This window comes from Salmo trutta, chromosome 26 (genome assembly GCF_901001165.1).
Source record: "Salmo trutta chromosome 26, fSalTru1.1, whole genome shotgun sequence".
Classification (NCBI taxonomy): Eukaryota; Metazoa; Chordata; class Actinopteri; order Salmoniformes; family Salmonidae; genus Salmo; species Salmo trutta.
The window spans coordinates 19,522,232-19,549,877 of NC_042982.1; the positions used below are offsets into that span (position 1 = coordinate 19,522,232).

The 27,646-nt window shown below is 42.8% G+C and overlaps 1 protein-coding gene across 1 annotated transcript in view; it reads left to right on the forward strand.

Moving 5' to 3' along the window:
- Positions 1–1,368: 1,368 nt before the first annotated feature.
- The window catches only part of LOC115163343 (carboxypeptidase D), a 33,646-nt gene continuing 7,368 nt past the window's right edge, over positions 1,369–27,646 (forward strand). Inside the window, exons 1-13 of the mRNA XM_029715139.1 lie at positions 1,369–2,154; positions 4,154–4,401; positions 16,347–16,489; positions 16,767–16,936; positions 17,285–17,617; positions 17,937–18,049; positions 24,530–24,721; positions 25,608–25,775; positions 25,922–26,031; positions 26,230–26,332; positions 26,434–26,576; positions 26,737–26,906; positions 27,086–27,388. Of these exons, the coding sequence (XP_029570999.1) occupies positions 1,499–2,154; positions 4,154–4,401; positions 16,347–16,489; positions 16,767–16,936; positions 17,285–17,617; positions 17,937–18,049; positions 24,530–24,721; positions 25,608–25,775; positions 25,922–26,031; positions 26,230–26,332; positions 26,434–26,576; positions 26,737–26,906; positions 27,086–27,388 (2,852 nt within the window). The 5' untranslated portion in view covers positions 1,369–1,498. The remainder of the gene's footprint in view (positions 2,155–4,153; positions 4,402–16,346; positions 16,490–16,766; positions 16,937–17,284; positions 17,618–17,936; positions 18,050–24,529; positions 24,722–25,607; positions 25,776–25,921; positions 26,032–26,229; positions 26,333–26,433; positions 26,577–26,736; positions 26,907–27,085; positions 27,389–27,646) is intronic.

Here is a 27,646-nt window from a genome sequence, read left to right on the forward strand (position 1 = left end):
CTGTCAATGAGTGTCCTGTGACCTTACTGACCTCTATTTGCCAAATGTGTTAAAGAGACACTATGGTGAAAAATTAGATAAATGTGCTTTTATATGGTGTCCCTGGATATTATACAGAGGATTAACATGTACTGTAGGGGCCAACTCTTTCTGATCTGGATATTTTCTCCCTTTCCCCCTTTCGCTGGGTGTGCTACCAGTTCCCCAGGTAACGCGGCTACCAGTACATCATGGAGTGCGACTGTCATGTTGGAGAGTACAAACACTGCATCCAGCAGTGAAAGTTTCCACAGCCTTCTCCTTCTTTCACCCCTCCTCCTCTTATCCCTCCTCCACTCTATCATTCCATGCTTCTGGTGCTTCACAGCGACAAATATGTTTACAGCACTTCTGTTTTGTTCCATTGCAGAAAGAAGAAAAACAAGAGAATAAGAAAGAAAAATAAAAGTGACGGAAACGCCCCACAGCAAGCGGAGTGAAGGGTCTTGTTTGGTGTGGTGGTACAAGCCAGGCTTTGATGCTGTTCTTCAGTGTTGTCACGGGGAATTCACAGCCACAGTGATCAATAAAGAGAAAATGAGCAACAACAATAAACAGTGATACAAGAGTCTGGTATTAACCTGCTCTGGGATCAATAGTCTATACTTGTATTAACAGTTTTTTTTCTCTCTACTAGTATATTTTCTCAGTAGTCCTAGCTCCTGGAACAAACACTTTCAAACCTTGGATATAATAAATATAGGAAACATAAATATTAAGTGTCTACTAAGTGTACCTTGATACCAAAAGCAAACTATATTACACCATATAGCACACAAATATAAACCACAGAAATCTAAACTATTTTAGCAATAATGCAAAAGAAAATACAAAGCTTCAATCATGAGTGAAATACTTTGTGTAAAGTAAAATGTTTCAATTTAACCCAGCTTTATTGAGACATCACGAACTGTTTATCCAACACTGCCTCTCTTAGGCAACACTAAACGCCAGTCTGTCTCAATTCAGTACCATTCTCCATCTGAAATATTGACCATTATAGGGCAAATCGTGCCTAAATGCATGGTATCGCTCAGGTTTATCCAATGCAATTTGGTAGCTAATAGCCAATACTGTATGAGGAATATGTTGGGAAATTGAGACTATGGAAATATTGAGACAACAATGGGAATTTACAACCTACCAAGTTGAATAAATATTTATACAACGCATTGCACTTTAAAAAAATGTTATTTTGTATATTACAATACCGACTAATATTTACAGATATAAATGTACAGAACTAAAATACACTATAGTACTATACTCAAACGATGATATATTCGGCAAACCACCTTAAAAAGAGGCTCCTCCTCAAGGAGAGTGACGTAAAAGCAAAGCCCCGCCCCTTTGAAAGCTTAACGGGATGTTGAATGCATCCAGTCTGGGTTAGCTAGCTAGCAAAATTGATTTTTTATGTAACAAGAGTGGATGTTCAAGAGGTAAGAGAGTCGGAAACATGGCAACATATTTGCGGGAGCATCGACATACAGCGCCGAAACTGTGTGTCTCACTTTTCGTCTTCCTCCTTTTTGTTGTTGTCCCCATCACGGCTCTGAGCGTCGGCGAGGCGAGGCTTGTCAGAAGCAACACCGCAGCGAAAGAGGTAGAAGACTATACAAAATACTACAATTATGTGCAAATGACCCGGCTACTGAAGTTCATGGCCTTGAAATACCCTCACATCGCCAACCTGTCCAGTATAGGCCAGTCCGTGCAGGGCAGGGAGTTGTGGGTTATGCGAATCACAAAGGACCCCAACGCTGACGTACCGGGAAAACCCAAATGTAAATACGTGGGGAACATGCACGGGGACGAAACTATCTCGAGGCAAGTATTGGTTTACCTTGTGGAATACCTATTGACGAGGTATGGAGAGGACCCGCGTATCACGGAGTTGGTGACGAGGACGGATATTTACATTATGCCCAGTATGAACCCAGACGGGTTCGAGATGTCCAGGGAGGGGGACTGCAGTGGCGGCGCAGTGGGTCGTTCCAACGCCAGGAACATGGACCTCAACCGAAGTTTTCCTGACCAGTTTGACAAAATCAACATCCAGCAAGAGGATATTCCCGAGGTTACAGCTGTCATTAAATGGATCCTGGAGAAAAAGTATTTATTTCTCTTTTCTATTTACATAGACCTACATACACCATGGTTTGTTTAGTTTACAATGTTTATAACCAAATTCAAATGGTGAGATGGGGCTCAACGTTATGGGCTACACCAGGGGTAGGCAACCCGTTTCCTCGAGTGGCCCAGGTACTACAGAATTTTGTTATGACAGCTGACCAACTGAGATAATTGCCTTAATTCAACACATCACACACCTGATCCTCCAGGTCAGTTAAATAAAAAATATGAAGTGGCTGCAGCACTCCAGGAGCCTAGGCTACACAGACATCCCTTACTGCAAATAAAATTATAACTGCTAAAACCAAGGACTTTACTGGTAGCCTGCATCTATCATTGTTCCTATTGTTCTGAAGCACCTCCTCATGGACCCTAAATACCCCCTTCCTCCCTCTTTATTTATTAGATTTATTTAACTAGGCAAGTCAGAAGGACCCCTGAAGGATCTATCCATTTACCTAGGGGTCCACTGTTGCCAGCTAACAGTTGTGAATTCCCTCGATCAACATCAGACTCTAATAGGCCAACATAGGTAGGTTTTTGGCACTACTGCAGGATATGTTGCTGTTACCGTTATAGTCCCATCTGGTGTGCAGAACCTCCTGCATGGACAGGAAATCACTGTGTTATCTATTGGAACACAATAGACCAAATCAAATTATTTGTCACATGTGCCAATTACAGCAACTTTTACAGCAACTTTTTACTGTGAAATGCTTACTTACGAGCCCCCAACTATTATTAATAAATAATAATAATAATAATAATAAGTTAAATAAAGAAAATTATTCATTATTAATAAAAAATATAATATATTTGACTAGGCAAGTCAGTTAAGAACAAATTCTTATTTTCAATGACGGCCTAGGAACAGTGGGTTAACTGCCTTGTTCAGGGGCAGAACGACAGATTTTTTTTTTTACCTTGTCAGCTCAGGGATTTGATCTTACAACCTTTCGGTTACTAGTCCAACTCTCTAACCACTAGGCTACCTGTCGCCCCGTAAGTTAAATAAAGGAAAAATAGTAACACAATAGTGAGGCTATATACAAGGGGGTACTGGTACTGAGTCAATGTGCAGGGGTATGGGGTCGTTGAGGTAATATGTACATGTAGGTAGGGGAAAAGTGACTATACAGAGATAATAAACAGAGTGTAGCAGCAACGTGTGTGAAGGAATGCTAATGTGTGTGTGTGTGTGTGTGTGTTGGAGTGTCAGTGTGGTATATGTGAATGTGTGGTTAGAGTGCAGTGAGGAGTGTACATCGAGCCTGTGCAAAAAATTATAATAAGGGGGCCAATGCAAATAGTCTGTGTAGTCATTTGATTAACTGTTCAGCAGTCTTATGGCTTGGGGGTAGAAGCTGTTAAGGAGCCTTTTCGTCCCAGACTTAGCACTCCGGTACCACTTGCCGTGCGGTAGCAGAGAGAACAGTCTATGACTTGGGTGGCTGGACTCTTTGCCAATTTTTAGGGCCTTCCTCTGACACCGCCTGGTATAGAGGTCCTAGATGATAGGGAGCTCGGCCCCAGTGACGTACTGGGCCGTATACACTACCCTCTGTAGCGCCTTGTGGTCGGATACCGAGCAGTTGCCATACCAAGTGGTGACGCAACTAGTCAGGATGCTCTTGATGGTGCAGCTGTAGAACTTTTTGAGGATCTGAGGACCCATGACAAATCTTTTCAGCCTCCTGAGGGGGAATAAGCGTTGTCGTGCCCTCTTCACGACTGTCGTGGTGTGTTTGGACCTTAGCGATGTGGACACCAAGGAACTTGAAGCTATCGATCTGCTCCACTATAGCCCCGATGATGTGAATGTGGGCGTGCTCGTGTGTGTACTTCAGCTCAGCCTCGGATAGTTAAAGGTTTCCCCCCTTTCCCTTCCCCCTGCTACAGACAGGCAGACGGTAGATACTAGGCCTACTATATATCCCCTGCCTCCTGATAACATTGTGTTGTTGTTATGTCCCTCCAGGTTTGTCCTGTCAGGGAACCTGCATGGTGGCACTGTGGTGGCCAGCTACCCGTTTGATGACTCGGCCTCCCACATAATGCAGGGTCACTACAGCCGCTCTGTGGATGACAACCTGTTTAAACACCTGGCGCTGACCTACGCCAAGAACCACCCCGTCATGAGGACCGGGGAGCCTAAGTGCCCAGATACCCCTGACGAGACTTTCGAGGATGGCATCGTCAACGGAGCAAAATGGTACGATGTACCCGGTAAGACTTTTTCCTCCTTAACTATCAGACCACTGATTATGCTTTTTGGGGAGCAAAGGTCATGTTCTTTTTCCTTCTTAGTTTGTTGAAAAAGAGTATCATTCACACACAAAGTAGCCTAGACCAGCTCCAGTATCTTCCTTTTGTGATTTCTAATGTATTTTTTTCTCTTCTTCATAATTTGTTTCATTTTCATTTCTTGACAAAATATCTTCACCTGCTTTTTTTGAATGTTTCCCTCATTATCCCACCTCACCTCTCTCAGAACAATCACACATTATTGTTGAAACAGAAAGCGGAGTCCTGCGTTGCCATGACGATTAAGTCAATTGGGGTCTATTTTAAAATGTTCTCTTCTCAGAGACTGACGACATCATGTGGTATATTTACCTCTCAGGCGTTCATAATCAGCTGGATATCAGGTTTTACTCAGCTCAGTGGTGTATGAGTTCATGGAGGCACCTTGAAATGAATATTGAATGGCATGTAGGCCTATAGTAAGGGAATAAAGGATATATGTTAACATGTAAAGTGTGGGCTTTCACTGCCATGGTACAGGCTTACTTTTTGTCATTGGGACAAAGCCCAATGTGTGATGTCTAGGCTACGGGTTGCCATGAAAAGGGGTTCTTTAATTAGTGTGGTGGTTTCCTCTGTCTTTGCTACTGTACATTTCCCATGGCCCAATTTTCTCAGAATATATTTCCCTCGACTCATTTTAGATCTATTTGAGAACCAAACCAGCAGCGCCACAGCTGTGATTGTCTGTCTAGTCTTGATTTAAAACCCCACTAATTAGGCTATTGAATCAGAGTACGACTTTGAACATACAGGTGTTCCATTGCGCTGACTTCACTATCTAGCAGAGCAGCTGTGGCAGGGGACAACAGACCCAGCTAGCTAGTATTGTATTATTCACCCCTGCAGGACAGACCTGCTCTCTGTTCTCTCTTCACAGAAAGCCTGACTGGTCTCAGGTTATCCTATCCGTCTTTTACAAGGTGTGTGTGTGTGTGTGTGTGTGTGTGTCCATGCAGCTTGCTGTCCCCCCACTACCCTCCTTCATGTTCAGGAATACCAGTGTCTGTGTTCACCAGGCAGTAACCGGACCCCCAGTCTCTGTTGTGCTGTGTGGCTCCTGGCAGGTCAGGTCAGGGGTTTGGAAAGAGAGCCAGACGAGGGGCGATGAGATGATACTCTAATCTGAGTCTGAAGGTTTCAGGTGACCGTCAAGGCTTTTCCTGTATAGACATGTGGTGTCATCACCCTGTGTGTATTTGTGTGTAGGGGTTGTATATTCTCAGCTATTCCTCAATAATCCCTGAATCTACTCTAACAGACTGCCTCTGCTTCAGTTGTAAATTATGACTTGGCAGAAGACTAATTCTGGTTTCTTCATTACTCACCTGAATCTAAATTGACTGCCTCTGTGGTTAATGGAGACTGCAGGAGGTCTGTGCATCAGAGGAAATCTGTCTTTTATAAGCACTACCAAAGGAACAGCAGAGGTGTCATTTAAAGATGAAACTAGGAGGTGTAAAGTTTAGGTGTCTTAACAAGTCATGAAATATGACTCAATTCTCTGATGGAATTTGAGAGTAGACTTACACAATGCTCAATGAGGAAATGACAGGAGTGAAATGTACCCAATGATATCGTAGGATCTTATTAGAACATTACAAATGTGAGTTTAGAATCTAGATAATTGTCATTATCCAAGAGCTGACTGTTGAGAGAGCGAATGATGGGGAGGGAGAGGGGTAGAGAAAATAGGGAGGAAGGGAAAGTTTGGGGTGACTTGGATAATTGCAATAGTGACTGATAACCTTTTGACAAGCTTTTTTTGTAGACCTAGTTTATCTTTTTCCTCTATGCCAGAGGTGGCAAATTCATTCCATGGAGGGCCTAGTGCAGCGTTTCCCAAACTCGGCCTTGGGACACCAAAGGGTGCATGTTTTGGTTTTTGCCCTAACACTATTCAGCTGATTCAGATGATCAAAGCTTGATAATTAGTTGATTATTTGAGTAAGCTGTGTAGTACTAGGGTAAAAACCAAAACGTGCACCCCTTTGGGTCCCAAGGCCCAGGTTTGGGGAAACGCTGGCCTAGTGTCTGCTGGCGAGGGGAGTTCCTATTCTAATCAGTGACATTAATTCATCAATCAAGTACAAGGGAGGAGCAAAACCTGCAGACACTTGGCCTTCTGTGGAATGAGTTTGACTCGTGCTATTGTCTACTGTATTTGACATACCCGTAGTTTACACAGGGATATAGGCTACTCCTAGAGAAAAAGCCTTGAATCAACTGGATGTACACTGAGTGTACAAAACAGTAACAACACCTGCTCTTTCCATGACCTAGACTGACCAGGTGAAAGCTATGATCACTTATTGATGTCACTTGTTAAGAATTTTAAGCCTTGAGACAATTGAGACATGGATTGGGTATGTGTGCCATTCAGAGGGAGAATGGGCAAGACAAAATATTTAAGTGCCTTTGGTAGTAGGTGCCAGGCGCACAGGTTTGTGTCAAGAACTGCAACGCTGCTGTGTTTTTCACGCTCAACAATTTCCCGTCTGTACCAATAATGGTCCACCACCCAATGGATATCTAGCCAACTTCACACAGCAGTGGGAAACATGGGCCAGCATCCCTGTGGAACGCTTTTGACACCTTGTAGAATCCATGCCCCGACAAATTGATGAACTGATAATTCATGAAGTTTATAAACTACTTGGGCCTGTAGTCTATTTATAGACAAAATAATTTTAACTAGCCTAGTCCTTTTACTCACCAGCAATACCCAGTGCTCTGTTTCTGACTGTTCATACTTGGATGACAACAGTCAGTTCTGTTGTTCTTGGCACCCTGTGGAATCTTTATGTGCGGTTTAGTGTTTGTTATTTAACATGAGGCTGAAATGAGAACCACTGGACCTACTATTAGGGATGTAAGGATTCACCTGTACGCATCGGTCACCCATTCAAATAGTTAAGATCGGAGTGGATCGGTCCACGGGACCCCAAACCGATCCAAATGTTGATACTCGGTCAGAAAAACGTTACGAATCATTGGTTCACTATTTTTTTGTTGCTCATATTACTTTCTTTCTACCTTCTAAAAATACCTAATCTTTTGTGACAACTGATCTACAAGTCATTTTGCATTCCGAACAACCCCAGGCCATATCAGTAGCCTAGTCAAACTGAGCACTGTGCCCTGCTTCATGTGTTGACCAAAGAGAGGTATGCGGCTTATTCCTGATCTTGCACATCTGCGTAGCACCTTCATCATTCAAATGCCTGTAAAATGGCTTGTGCAATATTAGGCTTTATTATTGATTTGATAAGTTATCAAATGCGCTGTTGTTACCAGAATATAAGTAAGCCACCAGAGACACAACTCATATGGCTATAGCTTACCTGCTGAACATGGCTTACATTAGATTTGATTTTGATCAGGTTCACCATCAGCTATAGTTTTGGTTGTTTTGCTTTATACGATCACTATATATGGTCATTTTTAGATATACAGGGTAAAGATGATCATTTCAAAATGATGACAGCCATCATCACTTTTGCGAGCGAAGCAGCACTGCATGGTCAAAAAAGGGAGGAGCTTACTCCATAACTTCCAAACGGTCAAAACCATTTCAGTTTGAGACTGGGTGAAATCCAAAGTTATGCTATATATTCATTGGTTATGTCATGGCTAATTTTGTAAAGATAAATATTGATACATTACTAGCTCAAACAATTTTAATCTGGAAAAATGAGAAATGGATGATCCAAAGTGGGGTTAAAAAAAACAACATACATTGCCTCCCCCTAATCTAATAGTGGGGAGGTAGATGCCCACTAGGATCCCTTATGGCTCAGGTGACTACATACACCATCACACATACATCAGACCAGGGACGCAACGTTCACTGGGGACGGGGGGGACACCCCCCACATTCTGAAATTGCATTTTTGTCCCCCCCAGTTTTATCATTGGAATGTGATACAAAACGAGACAACAATGTGCTTTAGGACCATGCGGACGCCTCCGAGTGTCAGGTAGGCTGTTTGGAGTATTTATCTGACTGGATAAAAAACAAAAGTTATGTCCTCCCAACTTCTAAAACCAAAGTTGCGCCCCTGCATTAAACAGACCAGACAGCAGCGCAGACAGTTCCAGCTCAGAGGCCCAGCTCATGAGTTCTATCAGCAGCAGATTTAAATTTAGTATGGAAAATGAATGTTTATTGACTAAATGTTAGTGCACCGAATCGCATTGATTTGTTTATCGAATCGCATCGAATCATTTCAAACTAAAACGTTTCGTATCGGAGCCATGATACATATGACTCATCATGAAAGGGAAAGATGCACATCCCTACCTACTATAGGTCAGGTATATTTGTTGAGTAAGGCAATCGTTCACTGTGGTTTGGGTGGAAAGCCTATACAAACAGTATTGCAGGGTTGGTAGGCCTAATGCTACAAACAGGCATCACTGCAAACAGACAGAGAACAACAGACATGGTGATTGTAGTGATGACAAGGCTAGTTCTGGGGAATTTCTCTGTTTAAAAGTCTATTGCCATGAGACTCCCACTTGTCTTGTCGAAGGTATGTCCTCTTATGATTATCAGTCAGTCAGTGATCTACTTGTCTTTGGCTGTGAGGTTAATGTAGGGCAATTCCACGGTAACGGAATTGTGTTGAGACTCAGAGTTTTCACTTAAAATGTATGCCAAACAAAAAACATTGGTTTCAAAGTTCAACAAACCATACAACTCTATGCATAAGGACTTTAAAAAAATTGTACACAGAATATTTTACAAAAACATATTTACTGGAAGATTGCATAGTTGGGTATTCTACACATTGGCTATTATTTGAATGAGCTCTGCCAAAACAGGCAGACAGGTATTCAGTTACTGTTCGAATGAATGTTGGAATGGGCAAATTGAGTGACCTTAGCAACTTTGAGCATGGTATGCTCTGGTGCCAGGTGGCCCTGTTCCAGTATCTCAGAAACGCCCGGCCTCCTGGGCTTTTCACGCACAACAGTGTCAAGGGTTTACCAAGGATGGTGCAACAAACAAAAAACATCCAGTCAGTGGCAGTCCTGTGGGCAAAAAAACTGCTTGTTGATGAGATGTCGAAGGAAAATGGCAAGAATCGTGCCAGCTAACAGGTGGGCCACAAACAAGCAATTAACGGCTCTGTACAACAGTGGTGTGCATAACGGCATCTCGGAACGCACAACTTGTCGGTCCTTGTCACAGATGGGCTATTGCAGCAGGTGACCATGTCTAGTTCCACTCCTATCAGCTAAAAACAAGAAGAAGCGGCTCCAGTGGACATTTGATCACCAATACTGGACATTTGAGGAGTGGAAACACATTGCCTGGTCTGACAAATCCTGGTTCCTGTTGCGTCATGCTGATGGCAGAGTCAGGATTTGGCGTAAGCAGCATGAGCCCCTGGCCTCATCCTGCCTGTTGTCAACTGTACAGGCTGGTGGTGGTGGTGTAATAGCGTGGGGAATGTTTTTTCATGACACGTTAGGTCCCTTGATACCAATTGGGCAATGTTTCCATGCCCTGAAGAATTCAGGCAGTTCTGGTCGGCAAAAGGGGTCCGATCCGGTACTAGCGATTTATCTACAGATAATATTTTCATAATTTAAATCAAGAGGTTGAATACCTACTGTTCCTGCAGTGAGGAGTGGTGAGAGACCCTCATTCTGGTCCAAAATATGATAAAACAGATTGAAGGTTATAAAATCTAATGATACCTAGTATTATTAAAGATATTGACATAAGCCTACTGATTTAATCAACGTGTCAAATGGAGTAGTCAATTGTTGCTTTCTGTATAGCAATGCCCATGTTTAACACGTGCTTCATTCTTCAGTCATAGCTGTAGGTCTATTAATGGACTTTGCACCCCCACTTTTATACAATCTGGCGGGGGGTTTGGGGGTCATACCACTGAATGTTTGCATTTTTAAAATAATTTTTCTGCATTTCTATGTTGTTTCTCAAACTGTAAATATGACTTTATTCTCAAGAGAAGACAAGTTTAATGTTAAAGATTATCTTACTTAAAAAATGGTCCTGATCATATAGGGCTAGGCCTAGGCCATATCCAAAACAACTAAGAACACACTGAATTCATACATTTTCATTTTTATTGTGAAGTCATGTATTTCTACTCCAACTCATTTGACTAATCTGGGAGGTGAAGTTGTTAAAGTATTAAATCATTTGGTGTATTTCGGATGGACTCAAGGCATTAGAATGTACCAGAGGCCACCAAAATAGAGCTCGTTCTGCAAAGTAGCCAGCCAAAACTCCCTGGCTGGCTACTTTTTCTATTTGGCTGGCTACTCCATGTAGTTAGGAAAAAACACTGGATGAGGGTGTGTCACTCACTGTGTATAGCCTATCCCAGGGGAGAATGACTGCCCCCTCTCATTGAAGCCACAGAAGTTCAAGGCTGACCACGGTACTGCAGGTATTGTTAGCAGAAAACAGGACCCCCATTATAGTGAATGGAAAAATGGCAATCTTCATGGTTAATGTTTGTGTAAATTGAAAAGTGTTTAGAAGACAATCATGGCATCAATAATAGCTTCTAATACAGCAGATGTATGTACTTGAACCGATTATTTTAAAATGGCACACAGTAAAAATGATAAGGAGAATTTAGTTACTAATGGAAGCCTACAGTACCCGGGTCGGTCCTACAACTCGGGTTACTCAATGAGAGGGGTCAGCCTGCAACTTCATTTCCTGGAGTAGCTCAGACGGCGCATGTTATGTCAAGATGTGACGTCATCTTAACCGACTTCATTTGGCTTGAATTCGCTATTGAGTCTGCACATAGGAATAAATGGTGTCATGTGACTGATGGCTTTGTCCAGTCATACTGTGTGTATATACAGTCATTGGTGTATCCTGCCTGGAGGGAGGATGTGGAGGGTGGGGCTGATAGGCCTGAGGTCCTGTCGTGAGCTCTATGTCTGGAGGATGTTTGCTCTCTGATATTGTCTAATATGACATGTCATATTATACACATCACGGGTGCTGCCGGGCAAATCATTAAACACAAAAAAGTCACTGAGATTACTCTTATTTGGAGCATTGTTACAATGCAAACGATAGTCTTTTTCATGCTAAGGTTATTAGCCAGTGTCCATAGAGGTACTGTCAGAGACAGCCTAGGCCTGTTGGTGTCACCATATGGGACTAAGCCCCTGAGAAGCATCCTGAACTAACATCCCTAAAGTACTCTGTAAAACAGGCTCACGTAGGGCACTGCCCTGTTGATCTGTTTCACCACAGCTGTCAGCTTAGCACAACTAGACTGGGGTTTACACACACCCTGCCATTTAAGTCATGCAAGGCAGTCCAACATGTTTAGTAATGTTTCCACTGCCATGACTCAAGCAAAATACTATGAAAACTCTATGAAACATGTAGAAATATATGTTATGCTACTGCCATAAAGCCTGGCATCAAATAGATTTAAAATAACCCACCAACTGTCTTGTGGTTTTATATCTAAACTCTTTACCAGTCAACCAAAACCACAGAACCCAGAATCAATCTGCAGGCTAGGCAGTCACAGTGATGCAGCCATTTGAGACGATGTACAACAGCTGCATGTACCACTCTGGCTTGTATTCTGGCTTGTCCTAGGCTGACTCAGTACTGTGTTAGTAAGGGCTTACTCTGTGCTTTCTGATACCTTTCGTCTCTCAGTGAGAACTGGCCTAACACGCACACATTAAACCCTGATGTATGTGGATTAAACAGCCGCCTTACTGGAGATTACTTTTTTAACTGGTGCCTGGTAAGTTAGTCACTCACTGATGATGGATGGATACCCGCTTCCTCTCGCTTCCGTTTCTCCCCCTCTCCCTGTCTGTTCCAAATACTTCCTGAAGATTCCTGTACTAGAGACACGTCCTGTAGTTGGCTAAATCACTAGCAGCCACTATCCGTCTCTGCTGTGTGTGTGTCATTTTGATTATGAAAATTCTGGATCTGCTGTGTTGTCTTGCCCACACATGCTGTCTATCATATGCACACAACAAAAGTTCTAACCTGAGGCTGGTAGGCTCTTTTCAGATGAAAGAGCTGGCCTTGTTGTTTGTGCCGTTTGTCTTGTGGGTGGGTGTGTGCGTGCGCGTGGTTATGCGCACTAGCATGAATTTGCAAGCTGGATTGTGTCTGTGTAGAGGCGGCAGAGTGACTTGGCCTTGTTTTGTTTGTGTGTGAGGAAGAGGGTTGAGTTTCCTACTTTTATCGGGTTCCGTTAGCCAATAATAGTCGGCTTTTGGACATTTTTTTTTTTTATTTAAAAAAATAAAATTAAAAAAATACATACATACATACATACATACATACATACATACATACATACATACATACATACATACATACATACATACATACATACATACATACATACATACAGTGCATTACGGAAAGTATTCAGACTCCTTCCCTTTTCCCACATTTTATGTATTAAATAAAAAAAATTCCTCATCAATCTACACACAATACCCCATAATGACAAAGTGAAAACAGGTTTCCAGGAATTTTAGCAAATCTATTAAAAATAAAAAACAAATACCTTAGTGCCTTCGGAAAGTATTCAGACCCCTTGACTTTTTCCACATTTTGTTACGTTACGGCCTTATTCTAAAATGGATTTAAAAAATAAAATAATCCTCAGCAATCTATACACAATACCTCATAATGACAAAGCGAAAACAGGGTTTTTGACATTTCTGAAAATGTATACATTTAAAAAAAAAAAAACCGTATTTACATAATTATTCAAACCCTTTTGCTATGAGAGTTGAAGTTGAGCTCAGGTGCATCCAGTTTCCATTGATCATCCTTGAGATGTTTAAACAACTTGATTGTAGTCCACCTGGTAAATTAAATTGATTGCACATGATTTGGAAAGGCACACATCTGTCTATGTAAGGTCCCACAGGTGACAGTGCATGTCAGAGCAAAAACCAAGCCATGATGTCGAAGGAATTCTCCTTAGAGCTCTGAGACAGGATTGTGTCGAGGCACAGATCTGGGGAAGGGTACCAAAAAATGTCTGCAGTATTCAAGGTCCTCAAGAACACAGTGGCCTCCATCATTCTTAAATGGAAGAAGTTTGGAACCAAGATTCTTCCTAGAGCTGGCCGCCCGGCCAAACTGAGCAATCCGGGGAGAAGGGCCTTGGTCAGAGAGGTGATCAAGAACCCAATAGTCACTCTGACAGAGCTCTAGTTCCTCTGGAGATGGGGAAAACCATCCAAAAGGACAACCATCTCTGCAGATCTCTACCAATCAGGCGTTAATGTTAGTTGCTAATGTTAGTTGTATGTAAACATTTTTTTTTAAATCGAAAAGCCGATTTCAAATAAAATTGGTGCCGGCCAATTGTCTGGGAGAAGACAAAATCACATTGCGAAATAATGCTTTTTAGCTTATTCATTGATTTGAAATACCAGTCGATGGAAATGGTCATGCTTATCGGTCTATAGGTTACTTTGCATAATTTAGTGGAATTAAATTGCCACGTGTGTACAGTATATTCGTTATGTACAGTGCCTTCGGAAAGTATTCAGACCCCTTGACTTTTTCCACATTTTGATACAGCTTTATTCTAAAATTGATTCAATTGTTTTTTTCCTTTTATCAGTCTACACACAATTGTTTTTGCAAATTTAGATCCTGTTTCAGACAATTCCTTCGGCCTCATGGCTTGGTTTTTGCTCTGACATGCACTGTCACCTGTGGGACCTTATATAGACAGGTGTGTGCCTTTCCAAATCATGTCCAATCAATTGAATTTACCGCAGGTGGACTGCAATCAAGTTGTAGAAACATCTCAAGGATGATCAAAGGAAACACGATGCACCTGAGCTCAATTTCGAGTCTGATAGCAAGGGGCCTGAAGATTTATGTAAATAAGCTATTTCAGTTGTATTTTTTTTATACATTTGCAAAAATGTCTAAACCTGTTTTTGCTTTGTCATTATGGTGTATTGTGTGTCGATGAGGAAATACATGAATTTAATACATTTTAGAATAAGGCTGTAACGTAACAAAATGTGGAAAAAGGCAAGGGGTCTGAATACTTTCCAAATGCACTGTATCTTATTTATCACACGTGCAAAGCACAGAGAGATACAAAGCCTTTGAGCAGAAAATCTGTCAGACATCGCGAGAGCTGCTTATACAGCATCTCAAACTGCAAATGCATAGGCAACGGGAGGCAGGCTTCATCAGCGCGTCACACACCTATGCATTTTGAAAACGTATTTTGAATTGATTAAAACCTGAAAGTTTAGCACATGAGGTATGTTATACCTTCCTTCAAAGTAAGCTATCCACAATCTGACCATGTCCGTGGAGGCAATTATTCTACATCAACTTTCTTTCATTGTCCAGTTGCTAAAGGCGTAATCGTAGTCATATTAGCAACACATGCTAGTTGTTGCATATCAGATCTCCCCACTTTCTAAATTTCGAACGGATATTTTCATCTCTGTCACATGAAGGCGCTCGCATGTGCAGTGCACTTTTGACGACAGTTTTCCCGCTAATTGCATTATGGTTCGAACATTTTCACTACTGCCTTGTGCGCATTGCTGTGCTTATAATGTATAGAAATAGTTCATCAAAATGTTAAGCTAAATGTTATCTGTTGCATCAGACTCAATGCTTTTTAACTTGCTTTTATGTAGCCTATGCTTACTGGTTGTATGAATTTGCGATCAATTGTCCCAGAGTCTGTTTGGAATAGGCTATTTCTTTCTCGACAAGCTGACCAATAGAATAGGCCTAGGTCAACTTTTCTACTATGGGGACTATGGTAGATTGACATAGGCTAGTGATTTTGCTGTTCCTTACTCATCTTGTTGGCTGAGGAAAAGTCAATGTGAACAGTTATTCTAACATCTTAAAAGTGTGTATCATATTTCAATAAGATGGACCACACATTGTTGCATCCAGGTCTTGCATGGTCTAGTATGTTTCTCAAATGTCCGGTAAATTTTAAAAGCTGCCAGTCAAATTTCCGGCACCCTTATTTGGTTACAGCGCCCAGTCATGGCAACCCTCCAGAGGCCTACTGCCTGCAACACTGCCTGGGCGGCAGGTGGCACTAGGCCACAGCAAAAACATTCCTCCACCAGGCAGCCCTGGACTGGAGGAAAGGCTGGTGCTGGCCACAGCCACTTTGGATTTATCAACACCTTTTTAGCCTACTTTTTTATTTTTTAACACACATTTTACCAGGTCAGTTGACTGAGAACACATTTTCATTTACAGCAACAACCTGGGGAATAGTTACAGGGGAGAGGGGATGATTAGGTGACCATGATGGTATGAGGGCCAGATTGGGAATTTAGCCTGGACACCAGGGTTAACACCCCTACTCTTATAATAAGTGTCATGAGATCTTTAGTGACCACAGAGAGTCAGGACACCTGTTTAACATCCCATCCGAAAGACAGCACCCTACACAGGGCAATGTCCCCAATCACTGCCCTGGGGCATCGGGATATTTTTTTTAGACCAGAGGAAAGGGTGCCTCCTACTGGCCCTCCAACACCACTTCCAGCAGCATCTGGTCTCCTGACCAGGACCAACCCTGCTTAGCTTCAGAAGAAAGCCAGCCAGCAATGGGATGCAGGGTTGATTGGTGTAGATTTAAGGACATACCTGATTCAAAGCGTTAGGCCTGTGTTCATGCTGTTGCTTTCATGACCTAAACAGACTTTCTTTTGACAGTTTATTTTGTATGCTAGCCCACTTTCTTTAGTTTGTGCTTCCAAAAGTGATATTGATGTCTTCATGAGTGGTTTTGAAGCAGAGAGACATTGTCTGCAGGAAAAATTATTGAAATAAATAATTTGTAATCCCTGTTCAGGAGGCATGCAGGACTATAACTACCTGAATGGAAACTGCCTGGAGATCACCATGGAACTGAGCTGCTGTAAATTTCCCCCAGCCTCCGAGTTAAAGAAAGAGTGGGACTACAACAGGGAGTCACTCATTGCCTACCTGGAGCAGGTAGGCTTTCACAAGACACCGTGTCACACTCCAACTTTCAAACTATCATACATATCATTTTATTGCACATATGAATATCCCTTAGTATTACACTCTGGTTCTTACAACTGTACTCTATTTGTTTTAATTGAAGAGATTTTTCTGTCTTGACATCTGTTTGCAGTAGTTACTTAGTTCTGGGCAGCACTTAGTTTTTTCAGCTTCTTTTGTTCCCAGCTACTGAGGCAATAGAAACAGTGTTTGAGGTCTCTTCTGACCTTATCCTGTTTTCTCTCAGGTTCACATTGGAGTAAGAGGCTATGTGAAGGAAGCCACCAATGGGACAGCTCTGCCTGATGTCAGGATCATGGTGGCAGGCATCAACCATAACCTGACAACGGCCCAGTTTGGTGACTACTACCGTCTGCTGCTCCCTGGGACATACAATGTCTCAGCTATAGCTACGGGGTAAGTACTGCTGGAGGAATGAGCTCCTCTATAGTTGCTACAGTAACTTTGCAGACACAAGTTACTGTAGTCTTTAACGAAAGAAGCATACTCGACTCCTGATTTTAGTTCCTGTTTGTTTTCCTTAGAACTGATTTTCTGTATGGTGTTTTCTTACAGGAAGTAAATCTTAGAGCTTGTTACTGGTACTTTCCCATGTTACCTGACACTTCCTGGTGAAATGCATTTAAAATCACCTGGATGTAGATACACTGCTGTGCACAGGGGTTTTACTTAGTTTTTTTGCATTACTAAATGTTTATTTTAACTGCAACAGAATAAACATATTCAATGTCTCTGTCTTCATAGGTACATGTCCATGACAGTAGTTGGGGTTCAAGTGGTGGAGGGCAAGGCCACCGAGCTCAACTTCACCCTGGCACCCCTGGGAAATGAACCCACAGGTGGCATAACCATACCCTTTACCCCCACCACCACTACCACCGTTCCTACCACAACCTCTGACCCTGACTCCACCAGCATCGAGACCTTCAGCACAACTTCTGAGATGGGGACCTCTGGGGCCAACGAGAGCTCCACTCCCCAGGAGGCTCGGCCCCCAGCCCAGCCTGAGCACCAGCCCATCCAGCCACAGGACTTCCGCCATCACCATTACAATGACATGGAGCTGTTCCTACGCAGGTACTGTTGTTATATTCGCTTTATAGCCTTTGCAGTGAAGCATTTAAAATGTTATTCTAGCAAGTACAGGCTACCTGGAGTGGCAGGTAGCCTAGTGGTTAGAGCGTTGGGCCGGTAACCGGAAGGTTGCTAGATCAAATCCCTGAGCTGACAAGGTGAAAATCTGTCGTTCTGCCCCTGAACAAGGCAGTTAACCCACTAGGCCGTCATTGTAAATAAGAATTTGTTCTTAACTGACTTGCCTAGTTAAATAAAAGTAATGTTAGGATGTTGGAGCTTGAATAAAATGTGAAAAAGCCTTGTTCTTTCAACACAACAGGTACAGCAATGGGTTTCGTTCCATCGCTCATCTCTACTCCATTGGGAAGTCAGCAGAGGACCGTGAACTCTACGTCATGGTGATATCAGACAACCCCACTGTCCATGAGCCAGGTATGGATGTGATTTGGTGTAGCTCCAGAAGAGACTATTAGCTCTAAAGCGAGGCCTTCAATCAATGGCTGTTTGGTTTATGATGATCTAACTTCTTACAGATTGTGTTCATACACTGAAATTCATAGCAGTTCTGCTGTTTTCTTCCTTAAGAAGATCCTGATATTATTGCTTCGGCCCAATTATCTGGTAGCTTCATAGCATGATGGCGAAGACAGACATGGCAGCTCTGCAACTTTGCAGTATTTCGTTTTTTTGTGTTATTTCTTATACTATTAGCCCAGAACGTTTTTTGTGTAATTACATACAGCCGGAAATAACTTTTGGATATCAGAGCGGCGGTAACTTACCAGCACTACGACCAGGAATACATCTTTCCCGAATTGGATCCTTTGTTCGCAACCCCCAGGGCAATTGAACTTCTCCAAGCCGGCGGAGAAGAGGTATTCGGAGTGGGCTTCTAGTCCGACTCAGGAGGCGGGCACACCATCCACCGCTTCCAATTCTATTACTCACTAATGTTTGGTCTGTGGACATTAAAGTAGACAAGCTCAGGACAAGGATCTCCTTCCAGAGACACATCAGGGACTGTAACATACTCACGGAATCATGGCTCTGCGCATATATTGTCCCCGTCCATACAGCCAGCTGGGTTCTCAGTACATAGCGCAGACAGGAATAAAGAACTCTCCGGGAAGAAGGGCGGTGGTGTATGCTTCATGATTAACCACTCATGGTGTGATTGCGATAACGTACAGAAACTCGTTCTTTTGTTCACCCGACCTAGAATACCTCAATCAAATACAGACCGTATTATCTCCCAAGAGAATTCTCTTCGGTTATAGTCACAGCCGTGTATATTCCCCCTCAAGCCGATACTACAACGGCCCTCAAGGAACTACACTGGACATTATGCAAACTGGAAACCACATATCCTGAGGCCGCATTTATTGTGGCTTGGGATTTTAACATAGAACTTCGGGAGCATTTTCCTAAAATGTTCTATCAACACATTGACTGTAGTACTCGCGCTGGGAAAATACTCAACCACTGCTCTTCTCTCTTCCGGGATGCTTACAAGGCCCTCCCCCGCCCTCCCTTCAGCAAATCGGATCACAACTCCATTTTGCTCCTCCCTTCCTATAGGCAGGAACTCAAACAGGAAGTACCCGTGCTAAGGTCTATTCAACGCTGGTCTGACCAATCAGAATCCATGCTTCAAGATTGTTTTGATCATGCGGACTGGGATATGTTCCGGGTAGCCTTGTATAATAACATTGATGTATACACAGATACGGTTGTTCCCACCGACTATTTAAACCTACCCAAACCATAAACTGTGGATAGATGACAGCATTCGTGCTAAACTGAAAGCGTGAACCACCGCATTTAACCATGGCAAGGTGACTGGGAATATGGCCAAATACAAACGGTGTAGTTATTCCCTCCGTAAGGCAATCAAACAGGCAAAACGTCAGTACAGATACAAAGTGGAGTCGCAATACAACGGCTCAGACATGAGACGTATGGGTCTACAGACAATCACGGACTACAAAGGGAAAACCAGCCACGTCCCGCTTTGAGAATAACACAGTGCCATCGACGCGGCCCGCACCCAAGGACTGTGGGCTCTCCTTCTCTGTGGCCGACGTAAGACATTTAAGCGTGTTAACCCTCGCAAGACAGGCGGCCCAGACGGCATCCCTAGCCGCGTCCTCGGAGCATGCGCAGACCAGCTGGCTGGAGTGTTTACAGACATATTCAATCTCTCCCTATCCCAGTCTGCTGTCTGCACTTGCTTCAAGATGTCCACCATTGTTCCTGTACCCAAGAAAGCAAAGGTAACTGAACTAAATGACTATCGCTCCGTAGCACTCACTTCTGTCATCATGAAGTGCTTTGAGAGGCTAGTTAAGGATCATATCACCTCTACCTTACCTGACACTCTAGACCCACTACGATTTGCTTACCGCCCCAATAGATCCACAGAGATGCAATCGCCATTACACTGCCCTACAACACCTGGATAAGAGGAATACCTATAGCTCAGCCTTCAACACCATAGTACCCTCCAAGGTCACCATCAAGCTCGGGGCCCTGGGTCTGAACCCGCCATGTGCAAATGGCCCTGGACTTCCTGACTGGCCGCCCCCAGGTGGTGAAGGTAGGAAACAACACCTCCTCTTCACTGATCCTCAACACAGCATACTCAGCCTCCTCATGTACAGCCTGTTCACCCATGACACACGCCTCCAACTCCAACCATCAAGTTTGCAGACGACACAACCATAGTAGGCCTGATTATTAACAATGACGAGACAGCCTACAGTGAGGAAGTGAGTGCCCTGGTGGAGTGGTGCCAGGAAATTAACATCTCTCTAAACTTTAACAAAATGAAGGAGCTGGTCGCGGACTTCAGGAAAAAGCAGGGGGCGCACGCCCTTATCCACATTGACGGGACCACAGTGGAGAAGGTGGAAAGCTTCAAGTTGATCGCCGTACACATCACTGACAATCTGAAATGGTCCACCTACACAGACAATGTGGTGAAGGCGCAACAGAGCCTCTTCAGCCTCAGGAGTCTGAAAAAATTTGGCTTGGCCCCTCAGACCCTCAAACCTTTACAGGTGCACAATTGAGAGCATCCTGTCAGGCTGTATCACCGCCTGGTACGGCAACTGCACTGCCCACAACGGCAGGACTCTCCAGAGGGTGGTGCGGTCTGCCCAACACATCACCGGGGGCACACTGTCTGCCCTCCAGGACACCTACAGCACCCGATGTCACAGGAATGCCAATAAGATAATCAAGGATATCAACCACCCGAGCCACTGCCTGTTCACCTCGCTACCATCCAGAAGGCGAGGTCAGTACAGGTGCATCAAAGCTGGGACCGAGAGACTGAAAAATAGCTTCTATCAAGGCCATCCGACAGTTAAATAGCCATCATTAGCCGGCTTCCACCCAGTTACTCAACCCTGCACCATAGAGGCTGCTGCCCTATATACATAGACATGGAATCACTGGCCACTTTAATAATGTTTACATACTGCTTTACTCATCTCATATGTACAGTTGAAATCGGAAGTTTACATACACCTTAGCCAAATACATTTAAACTCAGTTTTTCACAATTCCTGACATTTAATCCTAGTAAAAATTCCCTGTTTTAGGTCAGTTAGGATCACCACTTTTCTAAGAATGTGAAATGTCAGAATAATAGTAGAGTGATTTATTTCAGCTTTTATATTTTTCATCACATTCCCAGTGGGTCAGAAGTTTACATTCACTCAATTAGTATTTGGTAGCATTGCCTTTAAATTGTTTAATCTCTTTTGGGGAGCGTCCCACCCACGGTTCACACTATTCAACAGCCAGTGAAATCAGAGCGCCAAATTCAAAACCACAAAATGTCATAATTCAAAGTTCTCAAACATACTTTACACCATTTTAAAGATGCACGTCTCCTTAATGTAACCACATTGTCCGATTTCAAAAAGGCTTTACGGCGAAAGCATAAAGTTATATTATGTTAGGACAGTTCCAACACAAGAAAAACCACACAGCCATTTTCCTAGCAAGGACAGGCGTCACAAAAACCAGAAAATCAGCTAAAATTATGCACTTACCTTTGACGATCTTCATCAGATGACACTCCTAGGACATCATGTTACACAATACATGCATTTTTTTGTTCGATCAAGTTGATATTTATATCCAAAAACAGCATTTTACATTGGCGTGTGATGTTCAGAAAATATTTTGCCTCCAATACGGCCGGTGAATGAGCACAAAAATTTACAAAAATACTCATCATAAACATTGATAAAATATTAAACTGTTATTCAAAGAATTATAGATGAACAACCGCTGTGACAGATTTCAAAAAAGCTTCACGGGGAAAGCACACTTTGCAATAATCTGAGTACTGCGCTCAGAAAAAGACATCAAGCAATACAGACACCCGCCATTTGAGTCATCTAAAATCATAAATAGCATTAGAAATATTCACTTACCTTTGATGATCTTCATCAGAAGGCACTTCCAGGAATCCCAGGTCCACAATAAATGTTGTTTTGTTCGATAAAGTCCATAATTTATGTCCAAATACCTCGTTGTTGTTTGCGCGTTCAGTAAGCTACTCCAAATGTAGGAAGCGCGGCCAAAATGTCAAGACGAAAAGTCAAAAATAGTTATATTTACGTTCGTTCAAACATGTCAAACGTTGTATAGCATCAATCTTTAGGGCCTTTTTAACTTAGAACTTCAATAATATTCCAACCGGACGATTCCAATGTCTTGAAAAACGTTTTGGAACACAGCTACCCCTCACGTGAATGCGCGCCAATGAACTCATGTGCTTTCCTGAGTCAACAACTTCCAACTTCCTTTGTTGGCTCTCTGTTCACCATAGAAGCCTCAAACAACTTTCTAAAGACTGTTGACATCTAGTGGAAGACTTAAGAAGTGCAAAATGAACCCTAAGTCACTGTGTGTTGGATAGGCAATCACTTGAAAAAACTACAGCCTCAGATCCTCCACTTCCTGGTTGGATTTTTTCTCAGGTTTTTGCCTGCCACATGAGTTCTGTTATACTCAGACATCATTCAAACAGTTTTAGAAACTTCAGAGTGTTTTCTATCCAAATCTACTAATAATATGCATATTCTAATTCCTGGGCCGTTTAATTTGGGTACGTTTTTCGTCCGGCTGTGAAAATACTGCCCCCTACCCAAGAGAGGTTAACTTGGGTCAAACGTTTCGGGTAGCCTTCCACAAGCTTCCCACAATAAGTTGGGTGAATTTTGGCCCATTCTTCCTGACAGAGCTGGTGTAACTGAGTCAAGTTTGTAGGCCTCCTTGCTCGCACACGCCTTTTCAGTTCTGCCCACAAATGTTCTATATGATTGAGGTCAGGGCTTTGTGATGGCCACTCCAATACCTTGACTTTGCTGTGCTTAAGCCATTTTTCCACAACTTTGGAAGTATGCTCAGAGTCATTTGTCCATTTGGAAGACCCATTTGCGACCAAGCTTTAACTTCCTGACTGATATCTTGAGATGTTGCTTCAATATATCCACATAATTGTCCTTCCTCATGATGCCATCTATTTTGTGATGTGCTCCAGTCCCTCCTGCAACAAAGCACCCCCACAACATCATGCTGCCACCCCTGTGCTTCACGGTTGGAATGGACATTTCTTCAAAAAGTACGTTCTTTGTCCCCATGTGCAGTTGCAAACTGTAGTCAGTTTTTTTTTTATGGCGGTTTTGGTGCAGTGGCTTCTTCCTTGCCGAGCGGCCTTTCAGGTTGATATAGGACTCGTTTTACTGTGGATATAGATACTTTTGTCCCTGTTTCCTCCAGCATCTTTACAAGGTCCTTTGCTGTTCTGGGATTGATTTGCACTTTTCACACCAAAGTACGTTAATCTCTAGGAGACAGAACGCGTCTCCTTCCTGAGCGGTATGACGGCTGCGTGGTCCCATAGTGTTTATGCTTGGGTAGTATTGTTTGTACAGAGGAATGTGGTACCTTAAGGCGTTTGGAAATTGCTCCCAAGGATGAACCAGACTTGTGGAGGTCTACAATTTTTTTTTTTCTTCTGAGGTCTTGGCTGATTTCTTTTGATTTTCCCATGATGTCAAGCAAAGAGGCACTGAGTTTGAAGGTAGGCCTTGAAATACATCCACAGGTACACCTCCAATTGACTCAAATGATGTCAATTAGCCTATCAGAAGCTTCTAAAGCCATGACATCATTTTCGGGAATTTTCGAAGCTGTTTAAAGGCACAGTCAACTTAGTGTATGTACACTTCTGACCAACTGGAATTGTGATACAGTGAATTATAAGTGAAATAATCTGTCACTAAACAATTGTTGGAAAAAGGACTTGTGTCATGCACAAAGTAGATGTCTTAACCGACTTGCCAAAACTCTAGTTTGTTAACAAGAAATGTGTGGTGGTTGAAAAACGAGTTTTAATGACTCCAACCTAAGTGTATGTAAACTCCCGACTTCAACTGTATATACTGCATACTATTGTACTGTATTTTAGTCAATGCCACTCCGACATTGCTTGTCCTAATATTTATATTTTTCTTAATGAGGTTTTTTTACTTTTAGATGTCTGTATTGTTGTGAGTTGTTGGATACTACTGCACCAACAATAACATCTGCTAAATATGTGTATGTGACCAATAAAACTTGATTTGATATCCTTTTGAATGTGGTGTACTCACTCATATCAGCAGGTCCATTACAGCATTGTGTTTTTTCAATATTTGGTGGCCTTGAAATGGCACTACAAGGATAAGGAGGTTTTAAAATGATTGTCGTGCTTTATTTTAATTGAGTGTGAATTTGTTCAGGAGACTTCTGCCCTTATTCTCTCTCATCCGACTCTGCCCTACTTCTCTTAATAGCACTCTAACACTTTTTGTATTTATTTTTCCCGCTCTTTTCTCCTCTCTCCTTCAGGTGAACCAGAGTTCAAGTACATAGCTAACATGCACGGAAATGAGGTGGTGGGACGCGAGCTACTCCTCAACCTTATTGAGTACCTGTGCCGTAACTATGGCAGCGACCCTGAGGTCACCCAGTTGGTCAATACGACTCGGATACACATCATGCCTTCCATGAACCCAGATGGATATGAGATCGCCAGGGAGGGTAAGAGAGGAACGTGTTGGGTGTGTGTGTGTGTGGGGTCTATTTGTGAAAATGTTGCCTGTACACATGCCAGATGAAGAAAAATGCAGTGTAGCTCTAAAAGGTTTTAACATGATTAGCGGTAGCATAAAGTCAGTGGTTCCCAAACTGTGCCCCCCCCCCCCACAAGTTTTATTTTTCTTAAGGAACTCGGTCCGTCTTTCAACTTACTCTTGAAAGTTTTAATAGTAGAATACACCAGGTGCAATTTTAAGGTTGGGTAGTGCATCATCAGTTCCTCTTGTCAGTCATTGCATACCTTAGAGAGCCATTTTTAACTTGCAAGAAATGTCCTGATCAACTAGCCCATGTCAGCCAAAACATTTTAGGTAGGTTTTTTACCCCATAGATTTTGTTGTAATGTTTGAGTCACTAAAATATCACAGGAATACACATAAGACATTTGTATAGAATTTTAAGAAAACTGTCTGGCTGTGAACAAAAACAAGTGTTCAGACCCAAATAGCTTGAATATGCTAACAGAAACTATCTGTAGGTCAAGTGTCATACTGAGACCTTGAAATACTTCTGAATGGAATTTCTTCTCTTTTGCTGCCTAGCTTACTTATTTGCCCTGTAGATTTTCTCACATTTCCTCTTACATAGGTCTAGTTTTAGCTCAGCCAGTTGTGCTGCTGTTTTCCCCAGCACCTTATAAACAGGAAGTTGATCACCGGGGAAATATTTAAGGTGGAACTAACCTATTATTAAAATAAGCCATGGAAATTTGTGTTTTGGTACCTGGGTACTGTGACATGAGAATGATCAGTTTCTGTTGTCTCTGTATAATGGATTGAGATATAGGTATCATGTATTTGTATTGTTTTCTGTTCATTTTCTCTCCCAGGTGATGTCAGAGGGTACACGGGACGCAACAACAGCAACAACTTTGACCTGAACCGTAACTTTCCTGATCAATTTACTACCATCACTGAACCCAGGCAGCCAGAGACCATCGCTGTGATGAACTGGCTCAAGATGAATCCCTTTGTGCTCTCAGCCAACCTACATGGAGGTAAGCCCTAACTCTCCCATTTTTCAATGTTTATAAAAATGGTATGTTGGCCTGCCACCAATATATTATCCCACTTTGGAGGACAGCTTTATAATTTTAGTAATATACTGTATTCTCATTGAATATTTCCTCTCTGCCCACCACAGGGTCATTGGTGGTCAACTACCCATATGATGATGACAAGCAGGGACGTACGGAGTACAGCAAGTGTCCTGATGACAAGGTCTTTAAACAAGTGGCTAGAGCCTACTCTCAGGTCAGTGGACTTCAACACACAATTCTGGTCCTTATATCAGTCCATTTAATGTAACTTTTTAATTAATACATTTATACAGTTGTAAACTATTTTAATTCTGTTAATAAAACCACTGGACAGTTAGAAGATACGTTTACTGTTTAAATTCTGCTGTTTTTATTGCATTTGCCGTGTGTGTGTGTGTGTGTGTGTGTCCAGGAAAACACTCTCATGCACAAAGGACACCCTTGTGAGGACCTTTACCGATCAGAGTTCTTTGAGGACGGCATCACCAACGGCGCCAACTGGTACAATGTTCCCGGTACGTGCCCTCCCATTCCAATTCACACACTGGGAGGAACAATTTGTATGTCTGCACACCTGTGCGTGTGTATCTGACTTCTCTTTGTGTTCTCTTGCCAGGTGGGATGCAGGACTGGAACTACCTGAACACTAACTGTTTTGAGGTGACCATAGAGTTGGGCTGTGTGAAGTACCCTAAGGCCCAGCACCTGCCTTTGTACTGGGACCAGAACCGTAGAGCCTTACTGCAGTACATCCACCAGGTCAGCATACTTACATGCAGTCCTTCACACTCTCAATTATTATTATTTAAAAAGATGTACATGTAATTTCTCTCTTTCCCTCTATATGTCTTACCTACTTATTTTGTTTCAAATGCACCAACTTGTATTTGAGGTATTCATTGTGTGTGTGGCTCTGTAGGTCCACAGAGGCGTGAAGGGCATGGTGATAAACATTAAAGATGGTACAGGCATCCCTAATGCCACCATCACGGTGGAGGAGATCGATCATCAAATTACAACCAACCTAGCTGGAGACTACTGGAGACTTCTGGTCCCTGGGACATACCACCTCACCGCCTCTGCACAGGGGTGAGAGACAGGACCGTAGTAGTAACTGACATAAATTCGAGGGTTTGTTTAAAATGTAGACCTAAGACCGGTCCAAAAAAACCTGTTTATCTGCAGGGTAACCACACACTAACCCATAGAAACAGAACAACTAGAAGGAACGACCTCTATGGCCTAACCCTCCCTCCCCGTCTTCTCAGGTATAACTCAGTAAAGATCTATGCCACAGTGCCAGAGGAGGGGGTGGAGCTGGTAGACTTCCGGCTGACACGGGTGCATTCTGATCCCAACGGCCAGGCCCCAATGGACCCCAGGGCCACCCAGGACCCCGCAGAGGTGGTGTTCCAGAGCTTCATTAAGGACCTGTCTCTGGGCCAGGGGCTGGAGCAGCTGGTTCAGAGTACCGCCACAGAGAGCAGCTTCAGATACAGACGCTACAAGGAGCTGTCAGAGTTCCTGAGGGGTTTGACGTTCAACTTCCCCAAGATCACCTCCCTGCATAGGTAGGCCTGAGTTATGACCCCTGACCTCTAAACCCTAACCTGACAACTAACCTCTAAACCTCAACTTTCCCAAGAGGAACTCCCTGCACAAGTAGGCCTGAGTTATGACCTCTGACCTAGCTAAACGCATCAAATGTCACCTCCCTGCATAGGTAAACTTTGACCTCTAACCCCTAGTGTAACTGCACTTAATCAAAATCATTTATCTTGTCATGTAAAAAAAATAATAATAATGTATATGTATTGTCACATACACCA